General features: G+C 41.7%; 3 protein-coding genes and 1 non-coding gene across 4 annotated transcripts; 2 read left to right on the top strand and 2 right to left on the bottom strand.

Moving 5' to 3' along the window:
• Window positions 1–1,302: 1,302 nt before the first annotated feature.
• hax1 (HCLS1 associated protein X-1) lies at window positions 1,303–4,781 on the top strand. Its single transcript, XM_044053505.1, has 7 exons — window positions 1,303–1,501; window positions 2,417–2,655; window positions 2,819–2,991; window positions 3,084–3,147; window positions 3,626–3,747; window positions 4,196–4,316; window positions 4,426–4,781. The coding sequence occupies exons 1-7, from the start codon at window positions 1,437–1,439 to the stop codon at window positions 4,497–4,499; spliced, it is 858 nt and encodes a 285-aa protein (XP_043909440.1). The 5' UTR covers window positions 1,303–1,436; the 3' UTR covers window positions 4,500–4,781.
• Window positions 4,782–4,803: 22 nt separating this feature from the next.
• Window positions 4,804–14,607, top strand: aqp10b (aquaporin 10b). Its single transcript, XM_044053503.1, has 8 exons — window positions 4,804–6,597; window positions 6,875–7,075; window positions 8,119–8,245; window positions 9,333–9,470; window positions 9,575–9,693; window positions 10,626–10,843; window positions 10,922–11,103; window positions 13,786–14,607. Exons 1-8 carry the CDS (start codon window positions 6,574–6,576, stop codon window positions 13,878–13,880), a joined length of 1,104 nt encoding a protein of 367 aa, XP_043909438.1. The 5' UTR covers window positions 4,804–6,573; the 3' UTR covers window positions 13,881–14,607.
• Window positions 13,930–22,104, bottom strand: znf687b (zinc finger protein 687b). The gene is made up of 8 exons (XM_044053298.1): window positions 19,800–22,104; window positions 18,756–19,051; window positions 18,480–18,664; window positions 17,598–17,774; window positions 17,331–17,493; window positions 15,704–16,054; window positions 14,106–14,422; window positions 13,930–13,960 (listed from the first exon to the last, which is right to left on the bottom strand). The coding sequence occupies exons 1-8, from the start codon at window positions 22,102–22,104 to the stop codon at window positions 13,930–13,932; spliced, it is 3,825 nt and encodes a 1,274-aa protein (XP_043909233.1).
• Window positions 17,099–17,234, bottom strand: LOC122786976. The gene has a single exon (XR_006362524.1). It is a non-coding gene; the product is annotated as a small nucleolar RNA SNORA13 (small nucleolar RNA).
• Window positions 22,105–22,842: the final 738 nt, after the last annotated feature.

Here is a 22,842-nt window from a genome sequence, read left to right on the forward strand (position 1 = left end):
ACAGAATTGTACTATGGGTTTTTTGTCAGTGATTTATTTTTTTCTTTTTGTACTGTGCGTTTTAAAAAAAAAAAAAAATTAAATGGATAAACTTGTCTTGTACATATATAAAAGAAAAACACAAGTACTGTAGTCCCTGTTTGTTCGATGGCTTTCTCCTTTTGCTTCTCATATCCTTGCAGACTTGTTAGCTTTTTGTTTCTTTTTTTATTTTTAATTTTGTAAAAATATATAAATATTAAGTAAATAAACAAGTGAAAGGCATTTTCATCATTTTGGATGTGAATGTCCTTTAAGAAACTAACATTTGGGTTTTTTTATCTATAATCCAGTGGTCTGAAAGTGATCTGTAGGTGTGTGTTTGTGTGTGTGTTGCTGAATTCTGGTCATGGACGGTGATGCAACAAACTGTAAAAGGACGATATCAGGTGTTAAACACTACTGAATCTATTAGTCTTGCTCTCCCAACACAGATTCTCCACACTGTTTTTTCCTTTTGTACAAAGTAAATCGAAACCTTGGACAAACAAGTTAATTTGACCATATTCTTTGATTATTTTTTTGTTTTATTTTCCACTTTTTTGCCATGCATAGAGAATATGCCTCACACAAACAGGCTTATGAGATGCCATTATTTAGAAATATAGACCAGTATGCCAGAGTAAAACATGTTTTACAAATTATTTCAAACTAAAACCTTTCTGACATTTTCTTTCCACAGGTTTTAGACTCTCTAGACATCTCTGGATTTTTGAGGACATTTCACTCAGTTTAGGTGTTCTCAGTTCATCATAGGAAGGTGACAGAACAGGTGAGTGAACAGAATTCACACAACCTATTCTCTTAAATGTTTACTTGCCTGCTGATACTGGGTGTTGGTGTTCAGCCATGCTGCTGGTCCAGACATGAAAGGGGTGGAAAAAAACTTGAATAGGTATTTTGTACCTGTATACAATTTTAAGGTACTTTTTCGTGTGAGAAAATGTACTTTAGAACATAATTAATATTCATGATAAAAGGTTGTTCTGATGTGGTAGAATAGCTTCTGTCGTGTGATTTATAATGGTTTGGATTTTTTAAATTATATAATTGTTTTAAAAGAGCTATATTGATAATTTGCATTAAATGCGTACATCGGTATGATATATTTTGTTTTAACATTCCACTATTAATATTTTGCAGGTGTATCGAACTGAAACACCTGAGTAAAAAATAAAAGATTGTACTTAGCCGAGCTTGTGCTCTTTGTTTCTCCTGCGCTATGCTCTTGTTCTTTACGGTACTGCATGTTTACGGCTGACGTCATTCTGAATTATCCAGAACGTTTTACGACACTGGCTGTTGACATCTGAACAGTTTACCGTGGACGCCCCAATATTATGTATATACGTTAGTTCTGTTTTAGTTATGAGTGTGTAACAAAGCGACAGCGTTCAATGAGTGTTTTCGACTTATTCCGCGGGTTCTTCGGAGTACCTGGACGCCGCCACCACGACCAAAGGTAAGTTAAATGGAGCCGAGCACACAGCCGTTTTTGAGCTAAGCTAACATATGTTGTACTATATTCTACGTTCTGCCGAGCTAAACAATTATGAAGCGGTTCTAGAGGCCCACAGCGCCACCAGAGAGAAGCCGAAATAAAGTTTTTTTCTGGCAGGAGAAACCAAGGGGTTATACTGCTTACAAGGTCGCTTAAAGTCAAGTTGTATGACTTAATAATACAAATGTTGTCACTTTTTTTGTATTCAATTTTGTAATAAAATGTGGTAGTCCAAGACATGTCTAACGTAAGAAACATGTTTTATAACTTATAAACTAGCTAATAGTTTTGGTAACGTTCATCCTTCTTCTATTGAATTATTTTATCGTTTCGTTTAGTTTGGTTCAGCAACCTATCCCCAAATAACAAAAACTATTGATCAAATTGTGAAGTGGTCTAGTACGCTAACTGGAGAGCTACAGCTTAAACCAGAATTCTTTATTCCACACGCTTACAGAGGATGTCTGGTATCATTTTTCAAATTGGTCTCTCCCATCAGGTTGCAGATATACATTACCACTAAAAAACCTAGCGGTACAAGGATAGGTTTGTTCCTGCAGCCATCAGAGTGATTAACAAAACCCAGCAATTGAACTGAACTTCTGACGGAGGTCATTTAGTCCCTTCTGTAGTGAAATATCTCAATGGGCACCAGCATAGATATCCGTATTATCATTTTAAATAATACATTTTACATTTTAAAGCCAATATCTGCTGGTACTGATATTGTGTCGGTAATATCGTGCGTCCCACTTAGTCGTGTGAATCGTGACAGGAACATTTTATATTATGCCTAATCCCTCAATCAGTTAATACCTTAATGATGTGAACTTTGACCACTCTTTAATTCTACTTCCTGTTTATTCCATGTGTTAGGGATCCCTTCTTCGATTTCATGACTCGTGATGATGATGAGGACGATGATGAGGATGAATTCCACTATGATGGTTACCGGGGAGACCAGCAGGATCCCTTCGACAGTGCTTGGAGGTTTGGCTTTAGCTTTGGCCCGGATGGGATGAGGATCCAAGATCCTCCGATGTTCGGCCACGTCCTCAGGGAGATGGAAGAACTATTTTCTCAGATGGGACACTGGGACAGACAGCCAGACTTTGGTACAAACACTGAGTCATGATAATAAACACTTGTATACAGAATTTAGAATTAATCAGATGAAGCACAACTCTGCATTTTTGAGGAGTCAGTTTTAATTCAATAAACTGTTTCATCCCATTTTGTTGCATTTCTCATTCAGTACCACTGTCTGTTATTACTTAGGTCTTCCCAGTGTCATGCCTCCGCCACCATATCAGGACCGAGCTCAGAAAGGAGGAGGATCCAGTGGGAATCCACTGAGAGACTTTATGTTGAAGTCCCCTGACCAAGACCGACCAGGAACACAACCAGGTCCATCCAGAGAGTCCAGACATGATGGTTTCCCCTTTTCCAAGGTAAAGGAGACATTATCCATTACTTCTTCAGTGTATCATCATGGTCTTGTTTTACTGACACATAATCATTGTTTTTTATATATATTTTTAAGTTCCATGATATTTGGAGACAAGGGCCTACAGAAGCCCCAGAGGAGGAGCATAAAGAAGACAGAGGTGAGTGATGTTTGTAAGAAAACAGAGTAAATGTACTTCTCCTTGTGTGACTGTTTTTTATGTAATTATTATTATTGTCTAATTATTATTATTACCATCATTATTATTATGTTCATACAGATATTGGCATGTTCATAATTATTATGATTAAATGGTGCTTAATTCTAACCTATATGGCTCTCAGATTGGTGATGATGATGGCAATGATAAGAGAAATTATTGTTATTGTGCATGTTTATTGTCTAGTGTTTTTTGTTGATAAATAGATTATAGATAGATTGTATATATGATGAACAGTACATATAAGAATATGTATATGTGGATGTATGTATGAGATAACAGGCGTGTTATGCTTCTTCCTACTGCTGTGTTGTCAAATGTTGTTGTTTTTATCATTCTTCATGTTTTCTTTTGTGTCTGAAATAAAGTGAAAGTCAACCCTGTTTTGTCTTCTGATTTCATTTTCAATCCCCCTCAGATCTGGACTCTGCTGTGTCCTCCAGGGGCCTGGATCAGATTTTGTCGCCACCTGCTGGTCAGCCCAGAATCCAATCATTCTTCCAGTCAGTCACTGTTTCTAAGGTGGTGAAACCTGATGGGGTGAGACAGTTTACTGGAATTAAAATGACTAACCTCATATTAACATTCTGTCACAGTAGGTGTTTCATGCGTTTTCATGAGTTGGATTAATTTACAGTGAAATTATGATAGAAACAGTAACTGGGAGTAAAATTCTTGCCAAACTCCATAAAATAATTAACAATTTATAGCTCATGACACATTCAGATTACCAGCCACATTGTTCAAATTCGATTCAAAACAGATAAATTACAGATCAAATTTGCTAAGAATATGACCGTTCTTGTTCATGCTGGTTGGCCATATGGGATCTGATCTAAGGCCACATACTGAAGTGACACAGGAATGGATGATCAGATTTCTTTGTCTGCACAGAACTAAATAAATCAGATCTGAGTCACAGGATTCACTCTGGGAATCTGAACCTGGTTTATTTTCTGTTGTTCCCATTGTGTCACCTGTTTGTCAGACTGTAGAGGAGAGGAGAACAGTCAGAGACGGACAAGGGAATGAGAAAACTACAGTGACCCGCTCAGGAGGTCCTGGAAATCTGGAGGGACCAGATGACCGGAGTGGACCTCTTCTACCAGGTGAGTGTTTTTATACAGCTCATTTACCGTATACATAACAATGTACACAGTAAATTCACAGTATTTATTAGATATTCACATCTTTTTTTCCCTTTCTATTTAATTTCAGGTGGTCCACGCCCCTTTGGTGACATGAGAGATGATGGGTCGTTATTTTCCAACTTCTTTAAAGGTTTTAAGTGACATGTAAAAAGACTCTCTAAACTGAGTGACCTCAGCTTGCTCAATTGTAGATTTGTGAGTTTGCAAACTTAAAGTGTAGATCCGTGTATGGTCAGAGCAATTTCATGACCTACATTTGCCAAAGTTATTTTGGATTCAGGTCACTGGTGTGATGGTGACACTGACCACACAGCTGAGCAACTGCTGAACAATTCACTCTGATATACTTTAGTATTGTCCTGCTGACAATGGCTTGTTTGTATGTATGACAGCGTGTTAAAACAAATAAAAAATATATTTACACTCCATGTTTTTATGTCTGAACACGTGGGTGAGAAAAATCATTAATATTAATATTAATATTGAAGTCTTGGACACTGGTTAACTTTTTCTTCCACACAAGAGTTATAAACTGTTGAGACTGGTCCTGAATAATGTATAGATGCTTTTTGTATACTGTGTAAATGAGCCTCAGTGTGTTGCAGATTAGGAAATTACTATTTCAGGGAGCACCCTCCACCAGTCACTATGTGAATTTGGCTGTTTTTAACATTAGTTCAGTCATAAAAGAAGCAAAAGGCTATATACATGTGTGTAAAGGATATATACACGCACACATATCCACTTTAAATTAACTTGTATCCCTCAAAAACAGCTGAAAAAAAATCTCTGAAATCAGATTTGATTTCGACCAAACCATGAAATTTCTAAATATAGGAATTCTGGATTTATATTATTATAGTCACCAGCATCATTTAGGATGAGTATGTTTTTTCTTCTGCAGTGAAATGACTGGGTTTTACAGCTTTGTCTTATGTTGGCATCAGGTAAAAATGCCAACATAATATGTAGGTTTTTTGTTTTTTTTTATTCAACGAGGCAAAAGCCTCATTGAGATTTAAACTCTCGCTCTGGCCGAGCTTAACGTTAACCTCTAACATGGAATCAAACCTTATCATGTCCTTACCAGCTTAGCTCGTTTGAGGAATCATGACTGTGATACAACTTTTTCATCCCTTTTTGTCTTCACTCCATTTTCAGTTGAAAGATTCACACACAGAGTTTCACTTTAACAGAATTCGTGTTACTGCGTGTAGTGCATGGTCAAGTTTAGACTTTCATGTGTGGAAGGGAACGACTCTTGACTTTATAGCACCACCATGAAACGTGAACAGAAATGGCTCGGTGCTAATGAACATTTATTACAGAACATTTAAGAACCTTGCTTCACCATAAGAGCGCTGAAATATGTCTAATTAAGATAAACATCTATTTCTTTATGTTTCTGGTTCCAGGTCCGGTTATCTAGCGGATTGTGTGTGTGCGTGTGCGCGTGTGTGCGTGCGTGTGCATGCGTGCATGTGTCAGCTGTTTGGTTTGATCAGGTAAAAATAATGATGTGAACCACTGGATTAATCGTAATACCATCACCGCCCTTTTATTCTTCAGTGGAAGTCGTTTCAGATCACAACAAAGAGATAAAACAGTGCTGTAAACATTTTTATTTCACTATTATACAACCCATTTGATCACGTATCACCGTTTGATTATCTCTTGCCTACTGTGTTTGAAGACCTTGTTGGTTTGTAATGTGGTAACATGTATATTTGTATTTTAATTAAATATAATATTTATATATATAAGACTCCTCAAAACAAAGTTACTAAGTCTTTTACGGATAAAAACACTAGTTTGCAGACATAGAAGTAGAATCACACATAAATAGGAACAGAAAATATGAGCAACAATAACAAATACTAAAAAGTAAAAATTATGTTAAATCTGGAAACAAAGCTACTTTGGTAGCTTTTTAAGTTCTTGGTCTAGTCGTGTGCATCTACACTTGTAATCTACAGAATAAACTCTTATTTCTTAACGTTAACTTTCATCGTGTTTATTGTGATTATGGTCGATTATACAGACTTAAGTTCATGTACTGTAAATCTACTGAAAACAGTTTGTTTTAACGTCTCAGGGACGTTAAAACTTTTCTTGATTTAGATGAAGAGTTGTGGCAGCAGATCCTGTTTGCCGTCGTCCATCCATTGACCAATCAAATGAGAGGAGCAATCAGAGGCCATTCCAACCAGGTGGGATGAGGGAAAACAACAACAACCAAGTGAGACACTACCATGCTTTTCTGTGTGTGTGAATATGTCTTTAGTATGCGTGTGTGGACCATTTATCCTGGTCCACACAACTTTGACAGGCTTTTGTGGGATTAAGACCTGGTTTTAGGGTTAGGTATTTAGTTGTGATGGTTAAGGTGTGCGTGTGTGAGATGAATTATTCTTTAATCGTGCTTGCAAAGACACCAACCAGCTCCTCTGCCTTGCCATAAAGTGTGTGACATCACCAACAGCTCCAGTATGAAAGTCCACATTGTGCTCTGTCAGGCAGACGGTGCAGTGCTGAGCAGATCAGATCCACCTGACGCCTGCAGCAGCAGCAGCAGTGTCCCAGCTTTGACCTCTCACCTCAGGCTGGACAGCACAAAGGAAAGGTCAGGGATGGAGAGGCTGCTGAGAAAGTGCAACATCAAGAACCAGCTGGTGAGGGAGTGCATGGCCGAGTGCCTCAGCATCTACATCCTCATTGTGAGTATTCCTTTCTAAAGGGCAGTTTCACCCATTTTTTCCAAATGAAGAAAAAAAATTAAAATCATGATGCAGCTGCTGTGTTTGTTTAATTCACCTTCTAGTACAGATCACTTTCACTCTCAGATCTTTAACTTGACAGGAACAAACAGTAAAGTGCACCTTTTATTATTTGTTGTGGGAATGAGACGTGTATCTCAGATCCACCACTGTCTTATGATAACACCATTAATGATCTCTGGAATATATATATAATGTTTTTTTGGGTGAAGTGTCCTAAAGTGCCTAAAGTGAATGAGGCTGAATGAGAAAGGTGGAGTGTGCATGCAGATTAATAAGCTTTTCAACTTTAAAAATCCATGAATGAGCCATTTAATTCACGTTTTCTCACCTCATTAGTGAACACAACATCAAACACTTCAAAGCGCCGTGTGCTTGGTCTTGTTTTGAAGCAGCTAGTGAATCTTCACCGTAGATAACCAAGGACTTTGGCCTGAAAGAGTCGTTGTGTGGCGGCATAAAAACGGGGTCGTGCAGGAGCTTCTTCACTTTGGATTTTTTTTTAGGAAAGACTGGGGGGGTTTGTTTATCTCTGCTGCTGCTTTTTGTCTTTGTGTGTGAGAGAGAGACTTGGCTTTGTTACCTCTTCTTTTGACCTTTTCAGGCAGAAACACTGACCTTGTCAGGACCAGTTGTCCTCAAGGAGACCAAAACCTGGTCCTCATGAGGCAGAACTGGTTAGGTTTTGGGCTACGATTTGAATTGTAGTTAGGTTAAGGTCAGGCATAAAGCTTTGTTTTGTGTGTGTGTGTGTGTGTGTCATTTTTTTGTCACATCAAGACGTGATAATCTAGCAGTGAACATTTACGACGTGAATCATAAAGCAGCTTAAATGAAGTCCATAAAAGTGGAGAATACTCCCCCGTCAGCACTGTGTGTGTCTGTCTGAAGATTCCAGTGTCGCCGTCAGTGTCAGTCACACGTGATCGGCTTTTCAATGGAGACGTTTTCTCAATGCAGTTCTTCATCTTTTGTACTTGCAGCTGTTTGGATGTGGCTCTGTTGCCCAGGTGACCACGACTCAAGAAGAGAAGGGACACTATCTGTCAATCAATCTGGGTTTTGCTCTGGGAGTAACACTTGGGGTCTATGTGTCCGCTGGAGTCTCAGGTAGGAGACTGTAGTTATTAATGTCATGCGATGACGATGTTTAAGTCTCTTTACGTGAACTGTGGGAGGAGTCAAAATGTCCCCAAGTTTTCTCTTCAGGCCACTTGAGTGGTCATAGCTCTGTAACCTGCCCCTCATCACTGACACTATAATAATCACACTCTGGATATCAGAGTCAACAGACAGGTTGCACTCTGGGTAATGTAGGAGACCATTTCTGCATCGGTTTTCATTTCTCCTTTGAAATAATCTGGAGTCTAATACTGGATGAGAGTTTTTTTTGTCATCTGCTTTTAGCAAAACTACATTTATGAAACAAATCACAAGTTAGAGTTGTAACTACAATGCAATGAAATGAAATATACATATTAGGGCATTTAACAATTAAGACACCCTTGTTTTTTTATACTTTTTTCTTTACAAATAGCACATTAATTTGCAAATATGAAATATTCTACAATCAGCTCTAGTCTGATTGTAGATTAAATGTACATACAAAGGGGATTTATAGTTTTCCCTTTTCCCCCCAATGGATTGATACATGTTTAACCCTTAGTGGTCAGATCTGTGCCACAGGTGCACCCATGGTAAATTGCCGTGGGAATAATACACAACTCCTTATATGGACATCCTGCAGGTGTGTGTTTATAGGTCACATATTCGGGCTTTAAAAAGTGTGTGTTTGTTTTGTCTTCTCATGTGTTGTTGAGTCAAAGTTATGATTCATTTTATGTCACATTTTTAGTAGTGATATAAAGTAGCAGTAATTGTGCAGAAGTCACAAAATAGAGCCGATAAAAATGAACCAAATGAACTTTGAACTGTGACGTATTTCCAAATTTCACAAATTCAATCCAATTGTAAACATTTTGAATACTGTGTTTATATATTTGGTGATTTTTTTAAATTTTTTTAATCAGATTGTCTAGGTTGTGCAGAAAAAAAGGATATAAGAAACTCTGTATAGCCTCTGTATATACCGTATGTTTAAACATAGTGATGGAACAAAGCAGTCATAATGCTCTGTGTTCTAAGGGTGAATATATGTGTCATGTCAGACCTGATCTCTTGATTATTTCCTTTGCAGGAGCCCACCTGAACCCTGCAGTTTCTCTGAGCCTGTGTGCTCTGGGCAGACATCCATGGCTGAAGCTGCCTTTCTACGTCTTCTTCCAAGTGCTTGGAGCCTTTTTGGCCGCAGCCACCGTTGGTCTGCAGTACTACGGTAAGATCTCACCGTAGTCTTCCCCGGCAATCAGACACACACCGACCGCAGGACAGTGGAATGTGGTTCACGTGTGTTTCTGTGTGTGTTTGAGATGTCTGCAGATGCCATACGGACGTACAGTGGAGGAGCACTCACAGTGTCGGGTCCCACTGCCACAGCTGGAATCTTCTCCACCTACCCTAGTGACTACCTCAGTGTGTGGGGAGGCGTCGTGGACCAGGTCAGACACTGTCACCCGTACTTGTTGTTGTTGTTTTGATGTTATTGTTCCACCTTTGTTTGGTCTCCATCGACACAAACAATGTGAGATTATTTCTATGCTGTGTTCCTCATCTGAGGACAGGCCTGACTGAGGGAGCGTTTGTGTGTATACAGTGGAAGTGCATGGGCGGGCGGGGACAAGATCTCATGAAACTGCTGAATGACTGGGATTTGTTAGAAACTTTACATAGGCACATCTTCATGTTGACTCTTTTTTTTACATGTTTTGCAGTCGTCACACTTTCCTAACACACTGATGCTGTTGCCTCCATCTGTGTTGACATAAAATAATCGCTTCCTGTGTGCAATGCGAGAATGTTGTCAGATGAAACACCTACCATACATATCAGTGTTGCAATGTAACAAAGTACAAGTACTTTGTTACAACAAAGTACAACAAGAAGAGAGAAGAAGAGTTGGTATTATGGTCTGTATTTATATAGAGCTTTTCTAGTCTTAATGAGTTGCTTTTCACTACATTCACACTTCTTTCAAACACTGTATCATGGGGTTAAATGTCTTGCTCAAGGACACAGACTAGCAGAGCTAGTACCTCCTCACTTTTTATAACTTTACTTCTAAAAATGTAAGTACATATCAGAAAATGACTTTTGATACTTAAGTAAAAGTCTTAAAGTATAATGACTTTCACTTTAAGTAATATTGTGACTTCAACTTCTACCAAAGTCCTTTACTGCTAAGATACGTGTACTTTTACTCAAGTATCCCCGTAGGCAAGGCAAAGTTTATTTATTTAGCACTATTCATACCGCCGTTGATGTCACAAACCCTTTTGCACATGTTGATCATTTTGCTCCTGGTCTAAATATAGAAGAGGATGATCACGCTCACCATCTCTGCTCATTAACTAACTGTTCCCTTGTGTTTCAGGTGATCGGCACAGCTGCTCTGCTGCTGTGTATCCTCGCCCTCGGGGACCGGAGGAACAACCCCCTCCCCGATGGTTTTCAGCCTGTCCTGGTGGGAGCTGTGGTGCTGGTGATCGGCATCTCGATGGGCTCGAACAGCGGCTACGCCATCAACCCAGCCAGGGATTTTGGGCCTCGCTTGTTCACGTTCGTTGCTGGCTGGGGAGTGGATGTTTTCACGTTAGTGATTTCTCTGAGACTCTGTTTTTGTCGGCGTAGCTGAACCTCATATTAATTTCCACTGTGCTGTCATTGCAGGGCTGGAAGAGGCTGGTGGTGGGTGCCTATAGTGGCTCCATGTGTCGGAGGGCTGCTGGGAACACTGATCTACGAGCTGATGATTGAAGTCCACCATCCTCCGCCCGCTCCACCTGAGTTTCAGACATCACGTGAGGAAGCCAGTGGAGTGGAGCTTGTGATGGAGGTGGTGGAGCGAGACTGTGAGAAACTGGGCTCTTAGTGGTTCAGATTCAGCCATAATACAGAAGGAAAACGTGTCAGGCTCAGTATTTATATATTTTATACATCTATATATTTGATATCAGGCCCACTGAAACTGTGTAAATGAGACTCATGTATTTCAAACATGTAAACTGTCAACTGTGAATCAAAATATTTCCACTATTTGGATTTGATTTGCTTTGATTTTGTTGTACAGATGGTGAAAGCTTGTCCTTAAAGGATTTAAAAATGTCGCCCAGATGATGAATCATTATCTGTTAACTTTTCCTCATCAGGTCTAAACTTCTGCCATTTCATTGTCCTTTCAGTCTCAGCTGCACTTTATGGTTCTGATCTGTACTCAGAACAAACCACCAGCAGCTCTGAATGATCACGTTAACTTCGTAGTTAAACTAACACTTTCATTTGAAGACAAAGATCAGAGAATAAGACATTTTCATATTACCTTTAATATAAAGTCATACTCTGAATAAGCAATAATCAGATTAAGATGCGTGTAGGGCTGCAACAAACTTACATAATGATAGTTACTCAATTCTTTTATGATTGATTATTTGGTATAAGTGTTTTTTCAGCTTCTTGAACATGAAAATGTTCCTCTATACGACAAAGAAATCATCAAAAATGATTCATTTTTGTTTGTTGACAAAACATTACAATTTTGAGGTTTGGGAAACTCTGATGTGACATTTTATGGACCAAACCATTTTTCCGAAGGAGAATAACTGATTATTATGAATGATCTATCATGAAAATAATTGTTAGTTGCAGCCGTAAACATTTGATGTGTTCATGTTTTCACCTTAGTCAGATTATAACATCCTATTACACAGCAGTGGATGTCATTTAGATGTGAGACACAGATGCTGCACTGTGACATGTAGGAATCAGAAAATCTTGTTTCACTACATTTTGAATTTAAAAATCTTTGTATTTATGTCACAGGATTTGATTTGATTCGAGAATTTAGCCTTTCATATTTTTCCAATGTAAGCAAATGAAGTTAGCTACACTTAACTCCTGAAGACGACTGACTGAGACGACTCAGAACCTTCACATACTTGTTAATTCAAGGTGTAAAATATTCAAATTATGTTCAACGTGCTTTGGTTCTACAGGCCAAAATTCTCACACCAAAACTTCAAGGTTTAACATCTAGGATATTAAGGATAAGCGACTGATTCTGGCTCAAAACGAACCAACATCCATTCATTTCTTGTATTTAAAATTCAAAAGTCTGATTAATGCCTTAGTCTGAACAAGCACAATAAATGACTCGGTCTAATGTTCACATGAATCTGCTGAACCACGCCGACGTCTTCTTCTTTTACACATTTATTTTGAAACGGCACAAAAGTGTATGGCATTTCAGCAAGCAGACCACAACCATGGAAAATGAAAAATGACATGAAATTTCCACTATTGAGCTATATAAATATGATAGTATGACATATAAAAGATACAAACAAACAAACAAAAAAATCCACTCAATGGCCTCCAACATGTGACCACGAAGGCTGTTTTTTGGAAAACGTGACTACGGCAAGCACGGATTCTGTAGATTAAAAAAAAAAGAAAAAAAAAAGAACCATCTCAAGAGATAAACATTTGTATTCATACACATTAAGACAACACAACCCCCACAGTCTCACTCTGCTTTGTAATTACAATGTATAGCTACCTCAGGGGGAGATTCTTTTTTTTTGTTAAAATTCAAATTGTGTTGGGGAAAAAAAAAAGAAACAGTACAAGTACAAATACCATACGTATTCACATATCAAGTTACTAAAACCAGAATGCGTTCTTTTTTTTAGTGTAATTATATGTATTTACATGGCAAAACTCGTACACATACTACTGGCAGGAAGCCTGACCTCTCTTCTTCTAGCTTAAAGACTAACATCACCACACGTTACTCACACTACACAGGTTACAGGTCTCCAGTAACCTCGTCTCCTAGTGACACGCCTGCCAAGTCTCGCGTCTCGTGTTTCTGCTGCAGGAATATCACACTGTGTCTATAAGATTTGACTCAAACTGACTCACAAATACCAAGAGCAGTACTGTTTCATATAAATAAATACTATATCAAAATAAAAATAAAAATCAGTGTCAAATTCTACAAACACTTCCCGTCGAGTGACGAATGCATGGAAACTGTAGCTTGGGATCGGTTTCAGCAGCAGCAGCTGGTGCCGTTAGAACCGGTCCAAAGCCAGAAAAGAGCAAGGACTTGAAACAAAAACAAATACATGTATGTGTACAATGAACAGTGAAGTACAAAAGTATCAGCACTACAGCTACCATGGTTACAGTGGGAGGTGTATGCATGGGTTAAAATGTATGTGTGTGTGTGTGTTATATGAAGGAACAGGTCAGCAGCTTCACTCGGTGACAGCGATGCGAGTGATGCGATGGAACGACACATTTTTAGCGACGGTATAAATGATATAGAAATGCTTTCTCTCCGGAGCTGTTCCGTGATCACGTGGATTTTTCAGTTAAGTGACCGGTAACATGATCAAACATGCAGATACAATCACACATAAGAGGTGCTATAGATTTACTGTAGCTAAAAAAAACAACAGAGGAAGCAGCTCTGTTTTATTAACAGGATTAACATTCTTTCTTTTTTTACCCCCGCCTCCTCCTGGTTGTAGATGATCTGTCAGTCTCAGACCAGCAGCTCCGCCTCTACTGGGGCTTGTCCGTCTTGTGTGCGGTGAGGAAGGCCATGCCGTGGGTCCTGAAGTGAGTGTTGAGGTCCGTGGCTTTGTCGAAACGTCGCCCGCACACCCTGCAGCTCAGGTTCCCGTCGCCGTCCTCGCCCAGTGCCTGCGGGGAGCCGGCGGGAGAGCCATCCGGAGAGCCGTGAGGGCGCGCGGTGCCCCGCTCCGCGTCGCTCTGGGTGTCCCGCACGCGATGAGTGATGAAGCGGTGTCTGCCAAGGGAGCCGGCAGAAGCGAAGCAGACGCCGCACTGCAGGCACTGGAACGAGGCAGTGTCGGCCCGATGCTGGGGGATGTGCCGCTGAAACTCGGCCCCATCCTCGGTGGAGAAGCCGCAGGGAACGCAGCGGAAAACATTGTCTTCCTCTTCTAACTCGCTTAGTGATGTTGTCACCACGGACGCCCGGGTTCTCTTAGCAGGGCCGCTGCCTTCCTCGCCGTCCTCTGTGGCGTTTTCTTCCTCGTCGCCTGCTCTGACTCCAGGTGGTGCACCTTCACCCTCATGTTCTGAGGAGCAACCTGGACCTTCTCCCCCAGTGGCTGCTCGCTTCCTGGTCATGGGGGGACCCTGAGGACACAAGTAGCTGTTTTATTACACAAGCAAAAAGTGGAAGAAATTTGTTGAAATGTTCTTCAATAACAGGCTATACTACAATCAACACAACTCATCTATCCCTCGTCTCATTGTTTTGCGTGAAGTAGATTTTATCAAACGAGATAGAAAGCATTTTATAAATAAATTATTAACTACAGCTAAAATGGTCTTTTTGTACTATATACTTTTGGCAGCCGTCTCTTCTCTACCATTTCCTAATGGTGCTTTTCCACTATACAGTTGTAGCACGACTCCACTCGGCATGGCTCCACTTTACTTGTTTTGTTATTTTGCTTTTCCATTTTTTTAGTACCTGCTCTGGCGAGGTTCCAAATGAGCTGAGCTGATACTAAAATGCAACACTGACAGACTGCTGGCCACTGATTGGTCACAGAGTGTCGTCACCAGAAGATTCATGAACGCGACGCCTGACACGAGGATCAAACCAAACAAAGCCAAACTGTAGATCAGTCGGAAAAACGTACAAATCCCGAAATTTTGCGTTAATCTCCAACATTTAGTAAACCGTGAGCTGAATCACAACCCGTTCAGTTGTATTTCAGTTCATTGACTGTGTCAGATGGAGGTCTGCTCCGGTCATGCATGAAGTACTGAAATAATCTTATTTTAAATAACTGATTTAGTGGTCACTAGTTTGTGTCGCAGTGTCATGTCGCTGTGCTATAACGACTCCGAGCACGTTGAGGAGGAACAACAGTAATGGAAAACTACATGAACAAAACTTGCTTTTCATGATCGTGTAGTGGACAACAGTAGGAGAACTCACTTGTCCATCTGTGGTTCTGTGGTGAAGCCGAACATGTTTGTCCAGTAAGAACCGACTACCAAAGGTGCGTTTGCCTTCTGTGCAATATCTGAAAAAACCAACAAAGCCAGACTGAAACAATACGTCCCCCAGTGACGACACAACAGCACCAACTCTAGTTTGATGAAAGTCACTCACTGGCAATGGAAGACTCGTTTGTTGCCCTCGTGAATGACGCGCTCATGACGCCTGAGGCTGGAGGACGTGCTGAACGTCCCGCCACAAATGCCACAGGGAAACTGGAGTGGGCCGCACACACACACACACACACACAGACACACAGATACAGAGAGACGAGATTAAAACAAAACAAAACATTAAATCTCTGTGAAATGTGCGACAGTACAGACAAGAAACTAACAGCATGCTTCTTCTAACTATGTCAATAGTTAGTTTTTTTGCTTGACCACCCAAAGTTAAAGTCCCACCTTGCCGTGCTCCATCTTCACGTGAGCCAGGTACTCTTCGTTGTCAGTGAAGGTGCTCTGACACTGAGGGCAGGTCCACTCAGTCTGACCACTGGGATGTCCGCTGCCCCCCGGGGTGTTTGAGCGACTCCCCGGAGCCGCGTAGTCCTCGTCCGCGTTGTCGTCATCGTCGTCCTCCTCCTCGTCTTCCTCCTCCTGTTCCCGACCCCAGTCCTCGCCGTCCGAGTTGTCGGGCTTTCCCGAGGGCTTCGACTTGAGGCTGGAGGGACTGGATATGTTGGCGGGGGCTGAGGCCGGATTAGACGCATCAGACTGAGACTCCTGTTTGGCTGCTGGGCCTCGGTGAGTGGTCTGTATGAGACGAGATGAGAGTGTGAGTGAACAGAGAAGCATAGAAAACATTTTTTAAAATTCTAATTTACCTTTTAAAAGGTGCTATATGTAAGAAATGTATTATATTAAGTCATAAAAATGACTAATGTGCTTAGGGCTGCAACAACTAAGTGATTATTGATCGTTTACTAAATGAATGGCCAACTATTGACAACGATCTATAATTATTAAGCTTCTTAAATGTGAATATTATGTGGTTAATTTGCTCAATGTAACAAATGGTTTAACAATCTCATAATTTAGAGTTTTTGGAAACCTTTTTCTGCATTTTCTGACATTTTATGGACCAAAAACTGATCGATTAATCGACAGATTACTCAGCTATGAAAATAAATGTTAGTTGCAGCACTAGGTGCAGCCAGTATATTCACAATAATACATTTTTGTTTGTTGGACGCGAAGTATGTTCCTATTTTGTTTTTTTTTGTGTTCCTCCATCACAGTGGGTTGCAGCGATGGGTCTGACACTTTACCAAACCCCAAAAGCCTAAAATGTCTTGACCAGAGGAGAAGAAAAACGAGGGTCTCCAGTGGAGGTATAATAAATAAAGACAGCTGAAAGCAGAGCGAAAGATGAAGACAGATGCCAGTGTGGATACTTTTCTCTCGGACAGAGAAACAACAACTTTGGCCAAGGTTAGCAAACACTATATCTCTGTTGATGGGTATTTAACATATATAATGTTTTTATAGCCGGTTATTATTGCTTTGTCGTCCCCTCTCATCATGTGATCATTCCCTGCTGTTTCAATCTGTTACTGACATGTGAAAATAACCAAATAGTTTGTGTTTCTAAAAATAAAACAGTAGGACAGATGTGTATGTGTGTGTGTAAATGCATGAACACACACACACACGTTCTCCAATGTTTTGAATTGGAATTCAATACCAATTTCTAAATGATGAAGGTCACACTGTGTGACATGTTTTATAAAAGGCAACTTTAATTACAGTTCATACTCATACTGCTTCACAAAATCTCTTTTTCATAACTAAAATAACTGCTGTTCTTGATATAGAACTTAGGACAAAGCCACTGGAAAGGGACTCTGCCAAGGCCGATCCAAGGATTTGCTGTATGCCTTTGTTGACACCACATTCACTGTAGAGAGCAATGAATGAGCAACACATAAAGGCAAAAGTCTCATTTGTGATATATATATATATATATATATATATACACACATAAAGCTAAAATTATAATAAGTGAAAAAGAAATGATCAGAAAACCCACCTTAATATGCTCCATCATTGAGCCTTTCTGTGCGTAGAGCTTCGTGCAGTCAGGACACTTGAACACATGCACTTTCTGCTTGGCTAAATGAGTGTCAAAGTGCATGTACAGCAGGGGTTTTTGGGTAAAAACCGTATCACACATCACACACTTGTAGATCATTCTGCAAATGATGGAAAAATAGAGAGGAAAGGTTAATATTCAAAGGATCTGTCATAGATAATATTGTAAACATCCTGTGGAAATAGGAGCAGTGATTGAACACACTTGGCCTGTCCTCCTGTAAGTGTTGGGTGCTGGGTGCTGATGTGGCTCTGGGCACTGGGGGAAGACTTGAAGGCCATGGGGCAGCTGGGGCACTTGTGGAAGACCTCGCAGTGAGCGGTTTGAATGTGAGACTTGATGGAGTTCAGCCCTCCGAACACAACCTGGCAGCTCGAGCACCTGGAGGACAGAATATCTGTTATACCTCCATTACAGTAGTATCAGCAACATTATATGTTTACCCTAAAACTTCTAACACCCACTACATTTAAAATAGTCTCTGTCATTGCCAGTTTAATGCAGGTGAGCTCTGTTTGGAAGACTAATGACTGCTATGGTGCAAGTCTCAGATGTTTAGTTGGAATCTTTACCAGCTACTACACCAGTAATCAGAAGGAATAAATTAAGTTGGTTTCAGATTCACTTAGTATTTCCTAAATTTCTTAGCAGTTCATTAAACAATTTTCTTATTATTGTTTGAGGTTCTCATCGATTTCTTGGCCAAAACTTGGATAAAGAAATTATGAAAGCAATTTGTTATTTGGTGTCAAACTTACTCCTTTTTGTTATTCTTACACACCTTTTAGATTTCATTATTAGATCTAATTATACAAGTCTTTAAAAAAAAAAAAACATTAAGTGTTTAAAAGGTTGTAAGATGAAGTGAGGAACATTTCTTTCTTTCTATTTAAACTCTTAACAGTCAAATCAAACCTTCAAACAAACGTGTAAAACGGCACAAGATAAAATTATAAAATGAACAAAGAAAAACTGCATGAATTCAAAAATATTGAATAAATCCTATCAGGCTCATGTATTAACAACCATGTTATTGGCCTTTTCATCAACAGGTTACTGGTACAGTTTTGGAAAGTGACTTCACACCTGTAGCCGATGCGCCTGGCAAAGTGCAGACATGCCTCCTCCAAGTGGGTCTGGAAAGTGGCCTGCCGGGCAGTACCACCACACTCGGGACAGACGTGGGGCGCCCGGTGTTTATGGATCCTCTGGTGAGCGGCCACAGCGCACGAGTTTGGCAGCATCATGGGAGGCGAGCACTGCGTACATGTCTGAAGAAAAAAATCAAAGAAAACAGTGAGTTAGTAACAGGGGAAACCTGCAGCAGAAAAACACACACATGCTCTCATCAACTCAACTTACTGAATTGGGAACAGCTCTGATCTGCTGGAAGTGGGTGACAAGCTCAGCCTTGCCAGAGAATTGTGTTTGGCACTCAGGACATTTGAAGTTGTTGTACTGCAGCCCCTCGGCCTTCTTACAGGGCAGAGGCATCAGGGCTTGTGGACCCTGCGGTGCGCGGCGGACGGGCCGAGGTTGCGATGCTGCTGGAGACGAAGCGTCCTTCAACGGGCTGGAGTTTGTGGAGATGGTGGAGCCCCCGATTGTGGTAGAAGGAGAGGAGACTGGAGGAGAGGAGGACGAAGAGGAGAGCAGGCCTGGTCAGGCAAACAGTGAGAATCAGAAGAGACACATTTGGATGTGATCAATGGAGATGAATCACAAATGAATAAGACACAGGTTTTCCTCCATGAGAAATCAGCAGATTCATATATTAGAGCCTTTTTTTTTATATGACTCACACTAACACAACAGTGCTTTTCACACACCAGCCAGCAATTTGTGGCAGTGGAGCACAATCTGTCCCCCCTATCTTTTCACATACAAATCAACTGATAAAGACAATACCAGACTGCAGCACTATCAAGAATTGAACACTTAATACAAAAGGATCTGATAATTATTAGCATATATTTTCAAAGTATAAGTCAAGTGTACTCACTAACCTCTCCCTCACAATATTAAAATGTTAAGTGTAAAGTGAATATCTTTGGTTTGACACAGTAAGTAACACAAATAGATAATAACTGAAAAATTAATTTAAAACAATTAACCAGTTATTAGAATAACTGTTAGGCCCAGCTATGGCTGGCATCAACAATAATGTAAACTGTGATATATCACAATAATATAAAATATATATCAATGTGCATTTGCTATTGATGTGATAAATATTTTTGTTTGAGTGTCAAGTGCCATAAATACATTTAAAACCGCAATTAACTTTGTCTTCAACTTTAACTCAGGAGCAAAACTCAAGTCTTCTATCGAGATAACTGTCGACATCGTCTGAAACCTTTCTATCGTGATAACATAACGTCCTGCCCTAGCTGCAGCCCTGCTTACCACCAATGGGTGTTATGTCCTGCTGTCCAATCATCTGCTCCACGGTGACAGGCCTCATGACCAGGTGTGAGCACTGCATGACCAGACCACGCTCTTTGTGCTCCCTGGCGTGCAGCAGCAGGCTGCACTTATTGAAGAAGGCCAGTCTCTTAGCACAGTGGTTGCAGGTCACCTCGATGCGTAGTGATCGTCTGTCGTAGTGTCGCGCCAGGCTGCGCTCCAGGGCGAAAGCATCTCCGCACTCCAGGCACCGGTACCCTGTGGCAGGGAGCGGGAGACCCCACTCAGGTGGCGGAGGAGCTGAGAGGTCTGGCTTGTAGCTTGGCAAAAGGTTCTTACTGTTCAGAATTTTGTTAAAAGCCTCAACCAGGCTTGACTGACTGCGGGAGATGACGGCGCCTGTGCTGTTGACGATTGAGGCAGGTTTGTTTGGCGAGAGGGTGCCGCTGCCTCCGTTAGCTGTCTTATTCGTGGCCGTGCGTACGCTGATCCCTCCAGCAGCAACAGAGAACTTGGGGGAGGAGGTCACAGCTGGAGTTACGGGCAGGGCGGCGGATTTGGTGATGCTTACTGCAGTGGCAGAAACCTTGGTCTTGTCGGATGCAGCCAGTTTGTTTTGGACCTTTGTGGCAGCAGCAAGCATGACGCTGCTGGCTGCGAGTGTAGACACGGGCAGTGCATTGAGAGCACTTACTTTCTGGGATGTCATTTGACCAGTTTCAAGTTTTTGGGCCTTGTTTCCCAGTACCTTTCGCTCCCCAGTTTGATTTTTCGCATCCAAACCTGCCGCTGCAGCACCACCTTTGGGTGCTACCCTTGTGACAGTTCTAGTGATTCCACCTGTGGAGGTTTTAATTGTTTTTATTCTGACTTTCAGGGGTCTGGATGGAGCTCCAGACACAGCGGGTGCAGTATTGCCTCCTTCTCCTCCATCAGTGGACAGGGGTTTAGACTTGCCATCATCCACCTCCATTTTTTCATCACTTGTTCTCTCATTTTCTCCCTTGTCCACTTTGCCATCAACAACCCTATCTATACCATTACCTACCTCCATCTCCTCCTCCTCCTCTTTAGGCTCCCGTAGTTCGGAAGGAGGTGGAGTGGAGGCCACTGCAGGGCTGGAGCACCTCTTGTTGACTTGAGCAGTTGATTTTGGTATCTCTGGTTCAGGACTCTCTGGAGAGTCTCTCTCCTCTATAACATGCTCTGGATGCCTGTCCTCAAGCTGGGGACTGTCTGTTGAGGCAGTCTGGGGGGTTGAGGAACTCAGTGAAGCACCGGCGGGTGCATCCCCATGTTTAGGGTGAGTTGAAGTGGAGGATGTGGGCTGTGTTGAGACAGAGTCAGCCTTGAAACATTGGCTCAGTTCAGTGCAAGCTGGGGAGTCTGGGGTTTCTTGAATGACCAGTGGACTTCCCAAATCAGGGTCAGAATCATCCTCCTCTATTGACTGGTGCTGAAATCCAGCAGGGCTACTTTTGGGAGCTCCGTTAAAAGGCTGAGATGAGTGCAGTGGGTGTGATGAGAGGGCAGAGGGTGGTGATGGAAGCCGAGGCTTTGAAGGTGGAAAGAAAGGCGATGCTAGTCCAACAGGCCCAGCTGCAGCCAATGGAGATGACCCGACTGACAGAGAGGAGGATGAAGGTAATGATGCTTTGACCCCATCTGCCCTCTCCTGGCCTGTATCCTGCTGCTGCTGGTGTTGCTGCTGTAAGAGCTGCATCTTCCTGGCCCGGCCCACTGGATCTCCAGACCCCTGCGCCACGAGCGGTTTCAGTCTGTTGAAAATGTTGCCACCCTGCTTGTGAGACTTCGCGACACCAGATACTTCTGAAGACACTTTAGAGGTGCTCATTGACCATGGCGCACCATTGGACTGGGCCTGGCTGAGAGGAAGCGGTGTGGAGACACCAGATGCCCCAAAACCATTGTGATTTAGAGCTTCCGACTCAGTCATTCCAGGGGCACAAGCACCAAGTCGTGGACCCACATCGACCCCTGTGATCACGTCAATGGGGTCCTGGTCTGCATCTCCCTCCCCTTCATCTACGGTTTCGAGGCGCACTTTATTCTTCACAATAACGCTGACAATGGATGTGTCAGCCTGAGTGTCAGATGGACTTGGAGGCCTCAAGGAAGACCCAACACCAACCACACTATCCTGCTTTCCCAGTGGTGTCCCTGTAGTTCCATGGGGTCCCTCAGCTTCGTCAGGAGCAGACTGGATGGCCTCTTTGGCATCTATGTCAGGAATGTCAAATGCTGCCAACAGGTCATCAAAATCTGGGGTCTTCATGTCCCCCATACCGGGATTGACTCCTGTGAAAACACACACATAGAGACTGAAGTCATCAGAATGCACTAGCTTCAGTCTGCTTCTGTTGATGTCTGTTCACCAGGACAATACCTGCTACTTAACATCAACATGCAGGTCATTTAAGTCTCTAATGTTAGTGAACATGTTCATCATTTCGAGGTTCACTCTTGCGTACACATTCGTTTGAGTCAATCTGACACGCAACAACCGGTTAGCCTATTTATCACTGCAGCGTCTATATTAGCCAACTAGCATGTTAGCATCGCCGATTCTGCAAACAAACCCCTTCTCTGGTGAACGCTTCGGCACTAGTTTACTATGAATGGGGAACAGTGCTTTATTAAAGCCTCATGCAAAAGCTCTGCAGCAGTGACCATATGAGAAACTGATTGACAGAGACACCAATTCGTTGCAGCGACCTCGGTTATTTTGAGCTAGCGGTATTCCTCCTCCCCGACTGAGGCTGGCTAGTTGGCCGCTGAGCTCCAGCCAAGACAGAGGGGTCATTTAGCTTACTAGCTAGCGCTCGCCGTTATACAAAAAAAGCAACTGGAGCTGCTTGCTGAGTTGATGTGTGACAGCGGTAACGGTCCGCTGTTAGTTGGGTCGACGATGACAGAGAAAAGGATGGCTGTGATGGGGATTTTCGTTTAATATTTCATGTATTTTGATTGTTTACCTGGATATGCGATTCCCGACTATCCTAGCTCGTTTTCAGCTGAAAAT

Source organism: Solea senegalensis, linkage group LG20 (assembly GCF_019176455.1).
Source record: "Solea senegalensis isolate Sse05_10M linkage group LG20, IFAPA_SoseM_1, whole genome shotgun sequence".
Classification (NCBI taxonomy): domain Eukaryota; kingdom Metazoa; phylum Chordata; class Actinopteri; order Pleuronectiformes; family Soleidae; genus Solea; species Solea senegalensis.

What these genes read in the sequence shown, in the direction of transcription:
- hax1 (XM_044053505.1), top strand. Translation starts at nt 1,437, where the DNA reads ATGAGTGTTTTCGACTTATTCCGCGGGTTCTTCGGAGTACCTGGACGC. An exon ending in GGACAGACAGCCAGACTTTG is followed by an intron (nt 2,656 to 2,818) that starts GTACAAACACTG and finishes GTTATTACTTAG; the next exon opens with GTCTTCCCAGTGTCATGCCT. An exon ending in GAGTGGACCTCTTCTACCAG is followed by an intron (nt 4,317 to 4,425) that starts GTGAGTGTTTTT and finishes ATTTAATTTCAG; the next exon opens with GTGGTCCACGCCCCTTTGGT.
- aqp10b (XM_044053503.1), top strand. Translation starts at nt 6,574, where the DNA reads ATGAGGGAAAACAACAACAACCAA. An exon ending in TGTGTCCGCTGGAGTCTCAG is followed by an intron (nt 8,246 to 9,332) that starts GTAGGAGACTGT and finishes TTTCCTTTGCAG; the next exon opens with GAGCCCACCTGAACCCTGCA. An exon ending in TGGGGAGTGGATGTTTTCAC is followed by an intron (nt 10,844 to 10,921) that starts GTTAGTGATTTC and finishes CTGTCATTGCAG; the next exon opens with GGCTGGAAGAGGCTGGTGGT.
- znf687b (XM_044053298.1), bottom strand. Translation starts at nt 22,104, where the DNA reads ATGGGGGACATGAAGACCCCAGATTTTGATGACCTGTTGGCAGCATTT. An exon ending in CTTACAGGAGGACAGGCCAA is followed by an intron (nt 17,494 to 17,597) that starts GTGTGTTCAATC and finishes CATCATTTGCAG; the next exon opens with AATGATCTACAAGTGTGTGA. An exon ending in TGAAGATGGAGCACGGCAAG is followed by an intron (nt 14,423 to 15,703) that starts GTGGGACTTTAA and finishes TTGTGTCCTCAG; the next exon opens with GGTCCCCCCATGACCAGGAA.